Here is a 16,338-nt window from a genome sequence, read left to right on the forward strand (position 1 = left end):
TGAATGCTCAGACCTAGGTAGCTCTGTGGGAAGGGATGGTTAACATTAAGATCAGGTGTGTCTGAGCATCTATATGGCCCCCCCAGCTGTCGTGCCAGAGCCCCTCCCGGATTTTTCCATACCACATCCCAGAGAGGTGTCGTTATTCCCACTTGACAGACAGGGCACAGAAGCAAAAAGCGTTGAAGTGACTGGCCAAAAGCCCCACAGTGAGCGTGATTGGGATTGCTCTCACGTTGATGTAAATCAGGAATAACGCCATTACATTTTATGGGGGTAAATGAGAGGAGACTCAGAGCCACTAGGCTGTGGCAGAGCTGGAAATTTAACCCAGATCTCCTGAATCCCAGGCCATTGCCTTCGCCTGAAAATCGTCCCTCCTACCATCAGCCTAGATCGTTGTTGCACCCGGTCCGTGTGTGTCCCTTTGGATGTGTAAATAGCCTGAAATCTACACATTCATCTTGGAGGGGTAAAACCCAGAAAATGAGAAGGGTTTTTCTCTGATTGTCTAGGCAGAGGGAGACTTGGCCTTGTGGTCTTAGCTTTCACATCCTACTCTTCCCTAAAACAGAATGAATTCTAGGAGTCCTATGCAGTCAGTTCCCATATTGTCTGGGGTTATACAGTATAGCATGCAAGTCCAGAAAGTGCTGGGCAATGCTGACCACTGCACTTGTGACAATAAACAGCCTAGGTGTTAATATTGTTTTGTATATAAAGTAACTGCGTCCGAGCCCTGTGATAAGGCATATACAGGGGAAGAGATTACAACAGTCTCATAGTTCTGAGATATGTGGGCTATTCCGATTTTGAAAGGAAATATTTATGTCAGTTCTTGGACTTCTTGAAACTAGGTCCCTCACAACTCTCACCTAGGGTTAGGGATTTAATTGAAAATCCTCGTGAGCTGATTCACTGTTTAAATCTAACTCCTATTTTGTATTTTCCTGTTGCTGGAGGCTAAGGAAGCACTGTAAAGAATAAAGCATTTGGACATTTTTTGTAGATGATAACTTCTTTAATTTGTGTACCTTCCGGGCTGCCTGTGTGGTGGTCTGGAGTAAATTAGATCAGACTTTTGTTGCTGGACCGGAAGAAGGGCGTGTGCAGCTGGCTAGTGAACTTCTCTCTTCTCTGTAACACTGCCCAAGTTGCCCAGGAGAAGGCGAGATGTGCGTGGGAGAACAGGGCTCATTCCAGTCTTGACCTGCTGTGTAACTCTGCCAGGGCAACGTGCATGTTTGTTACACCTGTTTTCTCTACACTCCTAGTTTAACTCATTTTGCCTCTTTACAACAAGATCATCCCTGGATCCTACCGTGGCAGGGAAAGCAGATTGATTTCACGATGGACAAAGCAATCTGAACTTTCCCTTTGGGCCAGCTGCAGAAACATTTTCACCCCATGAAAAGGACATATAAAAATGGGGAGTGAAGGAAGCTTTCACTGGAGGATAAACACCAAGGTGAGGCCTTTTTGACCGGGGAGCCGCAGGCCCCAAGAGCTTGAAACAAGAGGAGTGCAGCCATGAGTTCTTCCTTCTCTCCTACTCTCTGCCACGGGGGAGTGGGTGCTGTTTCCGCACCCTCTGCCCTTGCTCCTGAAAGGAAGATTGGAGAGGGCTGTGAGTTGCCAGGTCGGCACAGAGGCACAGAAGGGTGGTTGGGGGTAGGGAGGTTGGTACAAAGGCCCTGAACACGGCATAGGTGCTTGCGTTGATTATGCCCACGGCCTGCTGCTCTGCTTCGCATTTCACTTTAAATCAGCATCACCATTTCATTCGTTCAGCCTAAAAGGAACAGAGTCTGGGCAACACTAGGGCCCTGGCAGCTGAACCCAGGCACCTCCTTAAGCAGGAAGCTGGAAGGCCCTGGCTAGTGCAGGGTTAAAATTCAAGGGACGTAGCAGGAGGTCCCCAGCATTGATCCGCAGCCCTGCACCCTGTGTTTACAGCTCCAGCCAAGCTTGGCAGCTGTGGATCCCCAGGGGCACGTTACCCTCACCCTGCCCATCCACCCCTGCGCAGGGCTGGAGGCTGCAGCCAAGGGCTATGGCAGCAGGGTCCCCTGTTTAGCAACCCGTAGTGCAAACTGCAGGGTTGCCAACCCTCCAGGATTGTCCTGGCGTCTCCAGGAATTAAAGAGTGTCATGTGATGAAACCTCCAGGAACACGTCCAACCTAAACTGGCAACCCTAGTGCAAAGCCCTGTGTGGGGCAGAGGGGGCCAGCCAGGAGGGGTAGGGCCAGGAGCCCACCAGGACTAGGCGGACGCATTTGCACAAGCCCCAGCTTGCAGTCCCGGCTCCTCCTGCGCTCAAGCAGCCGGTGCAAGCCAGGGGCCAGGGCAGGGTCCCTCCCCAAGGGCCCCAGATGCTCTAAGGTCAGGCCAGGCACGTGGCTGCAACCTGGGTGCGGTGCCTCCCTTCCAGACCCCACCCTAGGACAACGACCAGCCCTCCCTCCCCCCCCACCGGCTGCAGAGGTGGGAGGGTCCTGATGATGTCACGCGGACAGGCTCCTCCCACTTCCGACCTTGTCCTGCAGGTCCGAGGGCCGGGCGGCTCCGCAACGATCCGAGCCAGGTAACGCGGCGCTGCAGCCTCCCTGGTCTGGGACTCTGTCTGCAGGGGCAGCTCGCTGTACCTGCCCCAAGGGGTGGGGGGGTGGCTGGGTTTGGGGCTCCCCCTCCCCCGGCTGCAAGAGGCTCAGAGTCTCGCTGCCGATTGCTGCAGGACCCGCAGGGTGACGGTGTGTCTGGAAAGATCAAACCAGGCGGGCATCTGCGGGGCAGCTGGAGCATGCACTTAATTCCCTTTGCTCCAGGGCAACTGGGGACTTGATTCTGCCTGCGTCTGCTGGCGCAGATCGGAGCTCGGACGCCCTGGCCGCTGTCAGAATGAGAGGGTGGGAGGGTATCCCTGGGTCTGATCCTGCCCTCCTTTAATATGGTGCAAATCAGGTGCAACTCGAGTCCGGGTCAGGAGCCAGATCAGAATCGGGCCCCTTGTGCTTTCCCGTTTGCAATAAGTGCTGTACATTGTGTAGCTTGTCAATTGTATTTATTTGGTCTGGTCCCCCTTCAGACACTCCCCCTCTTCTCTCCCCCACGTTAACATTGCAACAAAACAATAGGCGTAGACACCCGGCTCTGAGTTCACGGCATGGTGCTATAGTCATTATGGGCCACAGTGTGGTATTTCAAAGGTTCATTTTTCTTCCTACAAATCTTCCAGTGAGTCTGTCGTTAGGGAGTATAAAGGGAGTAACAGCAACGATGACAGGTTTCAGAGTAACAGCCGTGTTAGTCTGTATCCGCAAAAAGAAAAGGAGGACTTGTGGCACCTTGGAGACTAACAAATTTATTTGAGCATAAGCTTTCGTGAGCTACAGCTCACTTTAATGACACCAGTACATTTAATTTCACATTTAGATAGTCTTCTACAACATTTTCTATAACTGTGAAATAACTTTATTAATGGAACATGAACTAGAATTATGATACTAAGCACCATTCTGGCTCTAGCCAAAACAAAATTCTGCAGAGGGCTCATTATAAAAATCTATGTGATCAACAAACTTTCGTTTTAAACTAAAGAGTAACATAACTTATATTCCTTTCATTACAGTAACATCATAACAGTAGAGTTCCAAAACTGATGTGCAAGTCAAGACTGTTTTATTGAGACCTGTTTAATGTGGCATATCAAGCAATTCGTTTGTTACAATTGTTTTCCTCTTTTGATTTGGCTAAGCAAGGTCAAATAGACTGTAATTAGTTTCTAATTTCTATCACTTTAGCCAAAAGGCAAATGCCTTTTCCCTAATCTGCTATATATTCTCTTTTCTTTGAGTCTGATGAGACAGGGCACTTGTTAGAAATCATATTTATAAAACTCTGCATCACCTGGAGTTTGTATGTGGCCAAAGGAATGGATGAGGGGATATGAAGGTTTTTAGCCTTAGGAATTGTTGCTGATTTGAAACAAGCACAGACTGTCACCAAAAGTCCTTATATCTGGATGGTTGTTCAGGTGCGGGGATAAGCAACCTTTGGAACGCGGCCCATCAGGGAAATCCGCTGGCAGGCCAGGATGGTTTGTTTACCTGCAGCGTCCGCAGGTTTGGCCGATCGCAGCTCCCACTGGCCGCGGTTCGCCGTCCCAGACCAATGGGGGCCGCGGGAAGGGCGGCCAGCACATCCCTTAGCCCACGCCGTTTCCCGCAGCTCCAATTGGCCTGGGACGGCAAACCGCAGCCAGTGGGAGCTGTGATCAGCCAAACCTGCGGACCCTGCTGGTAAACAAACCATCCCGGCCGGCCATCGGATTTCCCTGGCGGGCCGTGTGCCAAAGGCTGCGGATCCCTGTTCTAGTGTCCCGTAGGAAATGAGATTGTGGGTCTCAGTCCAATTCCTCTAATTGTGAGGTGTCCTCATTACAGCTGGCACTAACTGGCACCCCTGAGGACACTCTCAACAGAAAGGCCGAGTGGTGCATGGAACCTGAATCCCCCCCATCCCCACCCCGCAGGGCTGGAGCACATTGGTGGGGCAGTGGGGAGGAGTTTGCATAGCTGCTGGATGGAGGCGCTGTCAATCCAACATCCTTGACAAGCACTGCAATTTGCTTGTTTTTGTTTTTTTTTTAAACTGTCTCAGCGTAATAGGTGGTTTTAATGCACAGAAGCTGGGAAATCCACGGTAGTAGAGCCTCCAATGCAACTAACATCTAGGAGGGGGTGGGCAAACTTTTTTTTGGCCCAAGGGCCACATTGGGGGTGCAAAACTGTATGGAGGGCCGGGTAGGGAACGCTGTGCCTCCCCAAAGAGCCTGGGTCCCGCCCCCTCCCACTTCCCGCCCCCCTCAGAACCTCTGACCCATCCAATGCTCCTTGTCCCCTGACCACCCCCATCCAACCCCCCCTTCTCCCTGTCCCCTGACTGCCCCGACCCCTGTCCCTGACCCCAGACAGGCCTCCCCCATGACTCCCACACCTGTCCAACCTGCCCTGCTCCCTATCCCCTCACTGCCCCGACCCTATCCACACCCACACCCACACACCCACACCCAGAGAGGCCCCCCGCGACTCCCACGCCTATCCAAACCCCCCGTCCCCTGACTGCCCCCCCCCAGAACCTCTGCCCCATCCAACCACTCCCTGTCCCCTGACTGCCCCCCGGGACCCCTTGCCCCTTATCCAAACCCCTGCTCCCCCCAAGCTGCTCAGAGCAGCAGAGCCCCACCGCCCAGCCAAAGCCCGCCACGCTGCCCGGCAGGATGGTCCCGCAGGCCATAGTTTGCCCACCTCTGCTCTAGGAGGATCTGGACATTCAGTCACTTTTGTTTATTTGAAATAGTATTTAAACTATCAAGGTTCCAACTACTGGAACTGCACCCGGTACTTGTTACACAGGGAGTCCAGATGCTATTGGATGCCATAGATAACATGTCAGTCCAGTTCTATTCTGGAAGGTTATTTGGGACACAGGAGAGTCTGTGGCTGAGTTCCTAGTTAGAATCTTTAGTTTTGATTGGAGTGTCTGATGCCCTTTCTCCACTGGGTCCCAATCCTGCCGTGAAACAGCCACTCCAGCCCTGCTGCTGGACGCTTATGTCCTCAAGTTTTCACACACAGACCTTCATCCGCTTGCTTTCTTCTCCTTTGCTTGCCCTTGGTGCTGTCTTCTGTAGGAAGCCCTGCTGCAATTTGGGGTATAATGCAGATTTTAATGGTGGTGGAAAGACAAACAGCATTTACTGCTTTGCCCAGGAAAATAGAAGGAACATTTGTAAAGGAACTAGAAACCCTCCATTCTCCAGGGTTCACGCGTGTTGCAAGGTTGGCCTAACCTAAGTGTCTCTATTGGGCTCCCTTTGAATTCCAGATCCTCCTCACTGGGGGTGGGGTGTGCTGGGGAGAGGTTTTGGATGGGTTCCAGCCTGAGAGGCTGATGATGCCAAGCTTGTGACAAAGGCCTTTGCCCTGGGGAGCTGAGCCAGGGAGATGGCCAGGATTGGAGAGAGCTGTAGGGGTCCTGAGACCAGCTAGCACCAAAAAGGGGCAAAGCCCAAACAGAGCAAGAGACCAATTAAGTGGAGCTGGTGCTGGGGTTACTCAGCTGTCAATGTCTGGGGGGGTTCAGAGCACTTCCCTGCAGATGGGGATCTGGCACCGGGGTATTTGGAAGTTGTTCTGCTCGTCCCAGCTCTTGCTGGTTGGATCGTTAGCGGTTCCTACAGGAACAGACCCTGGCAGCGGGCATGGGTCACTGCATGTGTAGTGGACAGCAATCTACAGATCGAATAAGTTAGGGGGAGATTTTCAAAGGCACAAAGGGCAGTTAGGTGCCCAACTCCCACTCACTGCCCCAGGAAGTTGGGTGCTTAATTCTCCCTTGTGCCTTTGAGAAAAATGCCCCCCTCAGTGCTTGTCTACCCAAGAAAATTGACCAACACAGCTAAAGCGGAGTAAGTGTTATTCCTGTCATTCATAACTATTCTGCTATAGCTCTGCCGATCAATTTCCACGGCTAGACAAGCTGTTAGAGAATTATTTTCTGAATAATAGATGAAGGTGATAAACCATGAGGTTGGCTGAGGCCTCTAGTACAAAGGCCCTGTCTGTTCCAAATGGGCATCAAAGGTCACAGGCACCTTTCATTAGAGGAAAGGTTTCCCCCAGCCTCTTTGGAACACAGAATGGACCGCATTTCTGTGACCCCTGCAAGAGCTGCATAGGAGAAGGTTCTCACACAAATAATGCTTTCAGTGGTCTCAGTCAAGTCACTGATTACTCTAACCCAGGGCATGGCCATGCTACCTCTTGTGAGGCTCCTTATTCTACCCACCTGGTAAACAGCATTTACTCTTCATTATTTATTTGTGTTCTAGCCTCCACAGACCCCCATGGTGACCAGGGCCCCGTTGTGCTAGGCACGATGCAAACATGTGGGAGGACATGTGCAATTTGAAATTCCTCATCTGCTGGTTGGTGATTGATCATTCCTGTTCTCTCCCTCGCACAGTGTTAGCTCTGGGCGCAGACTGGTGCAGAGCCTGCATTAGGATCAGGTAGGCACAAATTGGAGCTAGTTCTCTTGAGCCGAGGACTCCAATGGTGGTTAAGCTAGAAAGCCATTACGGTGCTTTTCCTGCAGATCCAGTAGGCGGAGCCAGATGGTTAATGAGAGATGGTTAGCACGGGCCAGAATTTCAAAAGAGCGGCGCTCCTATTTAGGCCCCTAATGAATATTCTCTTTGAAATTCTGGCTATTGATTTAGGTGCCTACATGGGAGCTGTTGGATGCTGAGCTCTCCTGAAAATCGGACCCTGAATGTTTATTTTTGTGCAACAGCATGAGCCAATCCGTGTCTTTGGATCAATCGACTGCACCGGCACGAACAGGACCCGGGGAAAGTGCAGTGGCACACATTTGTGCGGTGAGATTTTAATAACGGACCCCGCATTCTTCGGAGTCCAATCAATTGAGTAATACACCCCTGAAGTGGCTGGTGCTGGTTAAATTAAAGGTGTTAAATTAAACATGGCACCCTGTGCTTGGATAAATACACATTTTAAGACCGAGTATCCCCAACACCTACTTCTTGTTAATATCGCTCTGGCTTTGGGTTTCTCATTGCCCAGTCTTGGGGGAGAAGCCTCATTCTTCGATCTTACGCCCCATTTTGTATTACACAGCAGGGGAAAGTAATCTAATCTTCTTTCTAGTGTTTTTGAGACTGTGGAGTGTGTTCTTTATGGACAGTGGTGATTGAAACTGCCTGCTCTCTTGACTGTTTGAAATCCAGTATTTCAGGCATTTGATTGCCTATTTTATTCCTTTGGAAAAAGGGTGAGAGAGGACTGGTTTGCCACCGTAGGATCGGTATTTTCAATAGAAAAGCTCCAACAGAAACTTCAAGGGTTTTGAAATTTGTTGCCTAAAAATGAATTTCATCTTAGCCTGGAAGGAATTGGGATTTAGCAACATTTTAGGCCACTTTTTAGATTTTAGACTGAAAAGTAAACATAGGGTTTGTGGCTCTTGAGACATTAGGTATTTTTGTTCTGTTGCTCCAGACTCCAAAGATTTTATGAACAGGCAACCTTAATAGTAGATGGTGCTTAATAGCCACAACTTTCCTTCATCTCCAAACTTTCCTCAGAAAGGTACTGAGCTAATTCCGACCTAAACCAAGCCTGACCTCCAGTGGCCAGCTCCAGGGCATGTCGCACACGCACCTGAGCACTGAGAATGAAGCTGTCCTATTGGTCCTGGTCTCCAACTGCTAGGGAAGGACCGGTTCTGTCCCAGTGCTCCATCTCCATAGTAACAGACAGAGGCGTTGAAGTGAGCAGGTTGTTACTTTATTTGCCCTTTGAATTTTGTAAAGCATTGGTATGGTTTATAATGAAAATAGTAAGGACCTCTGGGGTCAGGAACATGCTGGCATTTAATGAGGGACTGTGTTTACAGCCGGTGTATTCATTTAGATAGAGAATGAATGGGCCGAAGATGTTAATATAACACAGTCACTGTTCAGTGTTAAACAGCGTTAAACAAAGTTCGGGGTTCGGTATAGAGAGACCTCAGCCTGATTAGCACCATGGCAAACATGCCATTACGTTTTTTAGCCTTTTATTAAAGATCTGGAAAAGCCGTTAAAGCATTTGAAATGTGAAGCATTCAGTAAGGCTTTCATTTTAACAACGTTGTTTGTTCCCTTTCCCTTTAGCTGGAGAGAGTTTTTAGAAGGAAAAGCCCCTCGCTTGACAGTCTCTTAGATGGTATCGAAGATGGTAAAAACTGGCCTTTTGGGAGAAAGAGAAGCAGTGAGTTGAGATGGGCTGATTGCTCTTAAAGTCCGATCCCATTTCATCCCAGGTGGTATCTGGGATTCAGCTGGAGCTGGCAGAAAGGAAGTCTTATTTGGGCCCCTCTTCTTTGCCCATTCCAGTCAGGACATCTCTCGGGATCAAAGCCAACAAGGACTGGGGTTCCAGGACATGGTGAGGGTGGCAGCCATGACGGTAAAGCTCACTCCAGTAGACACCATCTGTTCTTCTCTATTCCCCCCTTCCCTCTAAGTCTCTTTCTTGAAGGACCCCCAGAAGGAGTGGTGGGTGGAGTAGCCCAGCCCTTCATTATTTTGTCTACCAATTAGGTCTAATATTGGATATCCCAGTCTTGGCTCATTAATTTTTGGTTCCACATCTTCTGTCTTTACCAAGCATGATTTCAGTGGCATCACTGGATTCTATCAACATGGCCTTTTTGTTTAGACTAATTCAATCTTTTTGTCTCCCTTTCATACCTCTTTCCATTAACATTTGTTGTTATAAGTTACTGTGACATTTGATGACCTTTCACGTACTTTTCGTAGCTGAGCTCACAATTAGGATAAATTTGCAGGCCCGATGATCAGAACAGAGCACATGGCTTTCAGCATCACCAGCTATTCCTTGAAGGCGCTAATGTAGGTCCAGGCTTTAGGTTTTCTTTCTCTTGAAAGATTGCATTTGAACTATCTTTTTTGACTAGTTCATTTGCTGTCTATGAAAACTTAGTTTTGTCAGGATCTGACGGTTTTTGCAACCCGAACAGACAACAGGTTAGGGTCGTGCAGGACACTTGGAATGAAACTGATGTGGGGAGCAGAGGGACACCAGAACTAACCGGTTTATTTTCGTTGAGAAGTGCCAGGAGTAAACACAGCATCAGTAGTGTAGAGTAAAATAGACTTTTCGGGTGCTGCCTGGTTTGAATCTAATGTACTATTAGCAACCAAGGGAAGGAAATATTTTTGGCCTGAGTGTCCACCTGTAAATGTGGATAATGTTCCAGACCCTCCTTTGGAAAGCAGGTGTGAGATAAAAAGCATCAGAGAAGAGCTCAGTATTATTTATTCTTCTACTCGCCAGGAAATGCCCTGCTCATGGCTTAAATAGTCCACTGGGCTGCTGGCGCCCTCGGGCAGGTTTTCTACCTTTGCTTTTGTTGGCTGCTGCGTTCCCGCTTGGACACGCCTTACGCTTTCACACTGCCCTGGACAATAACCAGCCCTGGTGGCGCAAGCTGTCCCTTCAGTGTCTAGAAACTGGGGTCCATCCATCTGTCTGATTTCTAGCCTCTGCCACCCACTTCTGTCTCTTGCGGCAAATCCCCTCTTGAATCATATTAAAGAGCTCTTTTCGTGTGGGCACAAAGAACCAGCCCCCTCTCTCTCTTGCTGGCTCACAGTGGGGAGCTCGCAGCAGAGGCGTGGGGGAACGCTTCCTGTCGCACACCCACCATGTCTTTGGAGAGCTGAGGGTCACCTGGGTCTTAACTGCAGCCACTCTGGCTTCAGGGACCTGATCCATCCAAGAAACATGAATAAATATAGGTTCTGGGGGTAGGGATGGTGCATGTCAACTTGGAGCCTGTCCATCTTGATGGTTTCCTTTTACCACACAGTGCTCCTATGGAGGAAACGGAGAGGCATTGCATAGACATTTCAAAACAATTTGTTTGACAACATGTTCTGGGGACCTCCTGGAACCTATTGTTAACGCCGTGGTGCTGAGAATTGGGCTGGTCTGGCATTGAAGAGAGTAGCTGAAAACACACCGTGATGCGACCTGTAGCCTAGAAATAATTCTCGGCCCTAAAAATTGGAACAATGGGGTCAGCCTGAAAAGCAGGATCAAACTCAGGCCTGCATGAAGGCATGTTGTACAGCTGTGGGCTCCCCTTCTGCCAGCACCTTGGGGTATCCTGATCTGGGAGGGGATGGCAGGGAATTGGCCTCTGGGAAAACCAGAGCTCTCACATGAAACTAAACCACAGTGCTCCATAGCTCTTGGTCCCCCTCTCTGCCATTTCATAAAGGTCACTAATATTCTTGTGTTGTTCCTTTCCACATCCCAGGAAGGACTAACATGGAAGCTTTTACCTTGAACTAGGAGTTGCTCTACCTCAAACTGCAATCTACCTCGCCCCAGGGTCAGCTGAAGATGAGAGTCTGGAAGGCTGTGGCTACCACGCTAGCGTTCGTCGGCGTGGACGTGCTGGTGACCACACTGCTGTACGCGCACAGCCATAGCGGCAAGGACATTGTCCAGGATCTGAAGCACTTCAACGTCTTTAATTCCATGTTGGACGTGTGGGGGGCATGTCTGTACAGGAGCTGCTTGCTGCTTGGCGCTGCCATTGGGGTTGCCAAGAACTCGACCTCTGGCCCCAAGCGCCTGAAAGCATCCCAGACCTTTATCACCTCGGTCTGCCTGCTGGTAGGCATTTATGCCCTGGTCAAACTGCTGCTCTACTCGGAGGTCAGGAAGATCATTAGGGACCCCTGGTTTTGGAGTTTGTTTGCATGGACGTATGTGTCGCTGGCTGCAACTTTCTGCCTGTGGCAGCTGCTGTCTTCCGTGACGTCCTCCAGAGAGGCCTTGGGGGTCAGTTCGGAGTCCCAGGCGGAAGCAGAGGAGATATGTGACCCCAGCCCTGTTCCTGCGTCAAGAGCCACTATCCATAAGCTGCTGTCTTACACCAAACCAGATGCTCTCTTCCTCGGAATAGCCACTTTCTTCCTCCTGGTTGCTGCTTTGGGTGGGTGAACAGAGTTTAAAGGGACATTGCCAAGATCAAAATTCCATATTTTCTATTAATATCAGTTCTATAAAAATCAGACCTGTTCACCCTGATGAAATCTAAATATTTGGCTTAAACAACCTTTTCATCTTGGTCTCATGCCTAGATTATCAAGGCCAGAAACACCTTCAAAGATATTACTGTTCCCAGAAACCAGTTAAACTCCACTGCTAACTTTTGCTTTACCCAATAGCTCTGTGTTTGAAACGCTGTCTCTTGTTCTAATCCACCTTCTCTTATGCTTCTGCCATACAGGGGAAACATTCCTTCCTTATTACACTGGCTTGGCGATTGATGGCATAGTCATCCAAAAAAGCATGGATCAGTTTTCCACTGCAGTGGTGATTATGTCGCTTCTTGCTATAGGAAGGTAACTGCAATAGACAGAGAGATTATTTGTGCCTCAGTTATAAGAAGTTTATTATGTTGAGGTTTAAACCTTCTTCCATAATATTGTCCTGAACTGGCTAGTGTTTATATGAACCTCTGCTCGATGGATTAGGAACTGCTCAGCTGTGTGTTGCAGGTGGGAAGCTGCTAACAGCAGTTCTCCTTTATCTCAGGTGGCGGGGATGTGTCCTTGTGGACCCATAAGATGTAGGTAATCCCTGCTCTTGCTGCGCAGTTGTGAGTGCCCACAGTGTGGCAGCAGAATGACAACTGTGAAGCCTTAGATGGCCATGACTTTGTTACAATATTTACAGACTCAAGAGGGAGTAGGGAAAGAAACATCTTAAACACTTGGTTTAGTTTTATCTTTCAAACATCCTTGCAGAGGACGAGGAGATTCAGAGGCAAGGCTTTGGCCCATCCCTGACTCTTCCCTGGTGGCAGCTGCACAAAATAGGCAGTTGCAGTTTGCAGAGGGACCAGATGTCATGCCAATGTGTAGGTTAGTTTTGGTTAACACAGCTTTGCGGCCCTAAGTCACTTGGAGTTCAGAGGTGAATGAGCCCCGGATTGAATGGCCATGTGCATCCCTGCTTGCCAGTAGAAATGACATGGAGTTTTTCATGGTTTCCATCTGAAACTGTGAAAGGGGCCAGGGCTCAACTGAAAGGTTTTTCGTTTTGTTTTTTGCTTTGTTTAAGATTAGTTTCTACCAGAACCAGGTTAAATCAGCCTGATTCTGGATTTTGTAACAAAAATTTCTCTAGTTTCTACTCCTGACACTTGGGTGTTGCCTAAAACAGGATGCACAGTGTTCATATACAGTGGAAGCGTTGTCTAGTACTGATAGCACACACCTGAGACTCTGCCATTGACTTGGCCATGCCACTTTCACACTTGTGTGTCAGTTTTCCCGATCTGTAAAGTGGGGATAATGAGATCCATCTCTGGGGTTGGGGGGTGTTGTCAGGCTAAATTAGTTGTCTCAGCAGCTCTTTGAGATCCTGGGATGAAAGGCACTGTCAGTACAAAGTGTTATCATTGGCCCCTGTTTCGATATATTTGTCTGGGGTGTGATGGGGCTTGTATGTTGTGCTAAGGAGTGGATTTTGTGCACACTGTTATATAACGTCTCTTATCTGCAATTAGCTCATTTGCCGCAGGTATCCGGGGTGGCGTTTTTACGCTCATATTTGCCAGGCTGAATATTCGACTCCGCAACTGCCTCTTCAAGTCGCTGGTCGCTCAGGAGACAAGTTTCTTTGATGAGAATCGCACAGGTTGGTATCTCTCCATCCATGAGATCAGTTCCTCTTTCAGCGGTCCAGCCTCATCCTCGCATGGTGATGGTCTCTGGGAGGCAAGTGTGCTTGGGACGCCACATTCCCTCTGTGTCTCAAGATATGAGAATACCATTTGAGTAAGTGATTGACCTGCAACACTAACGCGCTGATTTCCCAGTACCTACTAACAGTGTCTGTCAGATCACAGCCTAAGGGAAATCTGTATAAATCCTGCAATCTAAAGTGAACGGAGGTGCTTGGTTGCTCCTGCTGGAAATCAGAGTCCCCAGTTTATCCATATAATGGGTACAACATGGGCAGTGCAAGGGTCACATGGGTGATCAGTAGGGACAGAACCCAGGATCAGCAGCACCAATTCACAGGCCTCCACCATTTGAGATGAAGGAGCAACCCCATTAGCTGGTATCAGTCTCTTACCCTCTGGACTAGCCAGCTGAAGGAGATACAACTCACTTAACCAGTGTGTTACCCAGACTTCCCTCTGACCACTCTACCCTACATGTGCCTCAACCCTGGCCTGGCAGAACCATGTCTAGGCGGGGAGAGGGGACTTCACAAGCTTTTCAGTCTTGATCTCTTAGCTGGGAATGCCAGCAGGGCTCTCCAGCTGTGACTATGGTTCTGTGTCAACTGTTGACTGGACTGAGCCCACTAGCTTGCTTCATGAAAGCCTCCAAATAGCTGTCAAAGGGTTAAAACTTTAGGTTGCTACTGACCTGAGCTGGATTAGAACTGTAGGTATGTTTAGCAGCTGGCACACATCCTACGTACACCTGTACCTAGCAATGTGCCTCGGCCCTGGCTTGCGGGATGTGAGGGTGGTTCTGTCGACATGGCCCATTCAGTACTTGGGCTCTGCTGAGATTGCCAGCAAGGATCCTGATTGTGGTAGTAGATTTTGTGGTGTTCTCACCTTGATTAAGACCTGCCAAACTCATTTCACGCCACCCACTGAACTGCCAGCGAGTGGTAACAGCTTCCGGTCACTCCTGACGTGGGTTGGATTTGAACTGGGAGCCTAGATCTGAAAGGTTCTATGACCCATCATGAATGGCTGCATCCCCTTAGCCCCTGATCTGTGTACATTTCATTCTTGCTTCCCCATGACCCTCCAGTTTGGCTCATGGCACGTGCAATCACTACCTGCCTGTGCTGGTATGGTGGTGGGGGCTGTGATTCCTGAAGCACTGATGGATCGGAGCTCTTCCCCACTCCCCTTTGCCTTGCAGGGGACATCATCTCCCGGCTGACCTCGGACACAACGATTGTGAGCGACCTAGTTTCCCAGAACATTAACATCTTCCTGCGCAACGTAGTGAAGGCGACGGGCGTGATTGTCTTCATGTTCAGCCTTTCCTGGCAGCTCTCTCTGGTGACCTTCATGGGCTTCCCCATCATCATGCTGGTGTCTGACCTCTACGGGAAATATTACAAGGTAAGGCAGATTGCTTGCGTCTTTAATTTAGGCCGAGTCCCTCTGTCTCCCTCACAAAGCAAGGCACTTCCGTGGGCCAAGTGACCTCTCAGAGCAAGGCTGGGATCTAGCTGTGGGCTGCTTCTCACGGAGATTGGGGGTGAGCGGCGAGTGAACTGTCTCCCCTCGAGCCCAGCTGCCATGGGAAGAGATCAGGCCAGCCTGTGAGTTGTGGTGGCAGCACAGGACCCAAACACTCCCTTGGTTTGCTTGTGCCTAAGACCTGCTTTGGCTCCGAGGAGTCAGGATGGCTCAGTGGCATTCAGGGAAGGATGCCGGATACATCAGGGATGCTGTATATGAGCAGGGGAGGGTGCAATCTGTGCTGTTGTACTGCCCCCTGCTGGCTGTCCAGAGAGCAACGTTGGCTGTAGCTCTTGAGCACCCGGAGTGATTGTCTAGAATACTGTGGGTTCCAAAGTAAGTGGTGAGGACTTCTTTAGGGTACAGTTGCACCACAGGCTTTTCCCCCAGCCAGTTCCCAATCTCTGTTCCCTGTTTCTCTCTCCTTTCTGCCTGAAGTGGCCAGTAATCAGCTCTGCAGGTCCACCAAGACAGGGAGTGTAACCAGGCCAGCGGTCTTTCCCTTCATTTGCTGCTGACGTGGAAAGAGTGGGCTAGAACTAGCAGTTAATACAAATCCCCCACAATGAGCTTTAGCTGTTAACAGCCCCCTGATCCATCAGTCTAATTGTGGCTGGCCCTCACCCTCCACTTTCTGGAATGAGTCACTTTTGTAAGATTAAACAAACAGTATTTGCTCAGTATTCAAAAGACCTTCTGTCTTGATGCTGGATTTCTCTGTTAGCCAATCTAATGGAGTTACAGGCTCTCTAGTAGCATGATCATGGGGATATCAAAGGAACGTGTTCTTTACGGGGAAAGGTGTCTGTCTGTCTGTCTAATTCATTCTCTCCCCCCCCCCCCCCCGTATGTGTGTGCAATACACAGTACTATGTGACCTTTGCTTTCTCTATTCCTATCCCTCTTTAGTCCCAATGTGAGCTCTGTTAGCCTGTGGAATCCCCATTGCTTGGGACTTTTAGAAAAAGGACAAAACAACAGAAAATGTACAGCAGGGAGGAATCCTGCCCTGGTCCCCAAGGGGGGGGGGGGGGGGCTGGGGTGATCTAATACATCTTCTCCTCTGAATCTACAGCTCTGCCAGCTCCATTGTCAGAACCTGTAATACCAGTTGGGGCCTGTGCGCACCTGGCAGAGTCTCATTGCTCACGAGGAGCCTCCCTCATATTGCACTGCTCTCTCTGAAGTGACATGCCCGCTCCTCCGTTGGGTGGAGCACGTGAATCCGTACAGCCCGTGGGCTGTGTGCTGTGCTTTTAGAGCTTTCTCGCTCTCAACCTCAGTGCCATGGGGCAAATCCTGCCTGTGTGCATAGTGCCGCCCACGTGACACGCACATGCTGGCATGCTGTAAAAGCAGAGGCGCTGTGCCTGGATTCTGGCCAGCTGTGGTTCCCCTGTACAGATTCTCCACCCTCTCCCCAGGCTTGTTCTTGCTAGGAGTGTGT

At 49.6% G+C, this 16,338-nt stretch overlaps 1 protein-coding gene across 9 annotated transcripts in view; it reads left to right on the plus strand.

Annotated features, from left to right (window-relative positions):
- Positions 1-2,517: 2,517 nt before the first annotated feature.
- ABCB9 (ATP binding cassette subfamily B member 9) overlaps positions 2,518-16,338 on the plus strand; it is a 34,180-nt gene continuing 20,359 nt past the window's right edge. For 4 of the 9 annotated variants that reach the window (XM_048821640.2, XM_075120049.1, XM_075120048.1 and 1 more), the window contains exons 1-5: positions 2,518-2,586; positions 10,914-11,597; positions 11,895-12,009; positions 13,179-13,309; positions 14,563-14,768. In XM_048821640.2, coding sequence (XP_048677597.1) covers positions 11,000-11,597; positions 11,895-12,009; positions 13,179-13,309; positions 14,563-14,768 — 1,050 coding nt within the window. In that variant the 5' untranslated portion in view covers positions 2,518-2,586; positions 10,914-10,999. The other 5 variants (XM_048821638.2, XM_075120046.1, XM_075120044.1 and 2 more) reach the window with 5 other exon arrangements.

Source organism: Caretta caretta, chromosome 15, assembly GCF_965140235.1.
Source record: "Caretta caretta isolate rCarCar2 chromosome 15, rCarCar1.hap1, whole genome shotgun sequence".
NCBI lineage: Eukaryota > Metazoa > Chordata > Testudines > Cheloniidae > Caretta > Caretta caretta.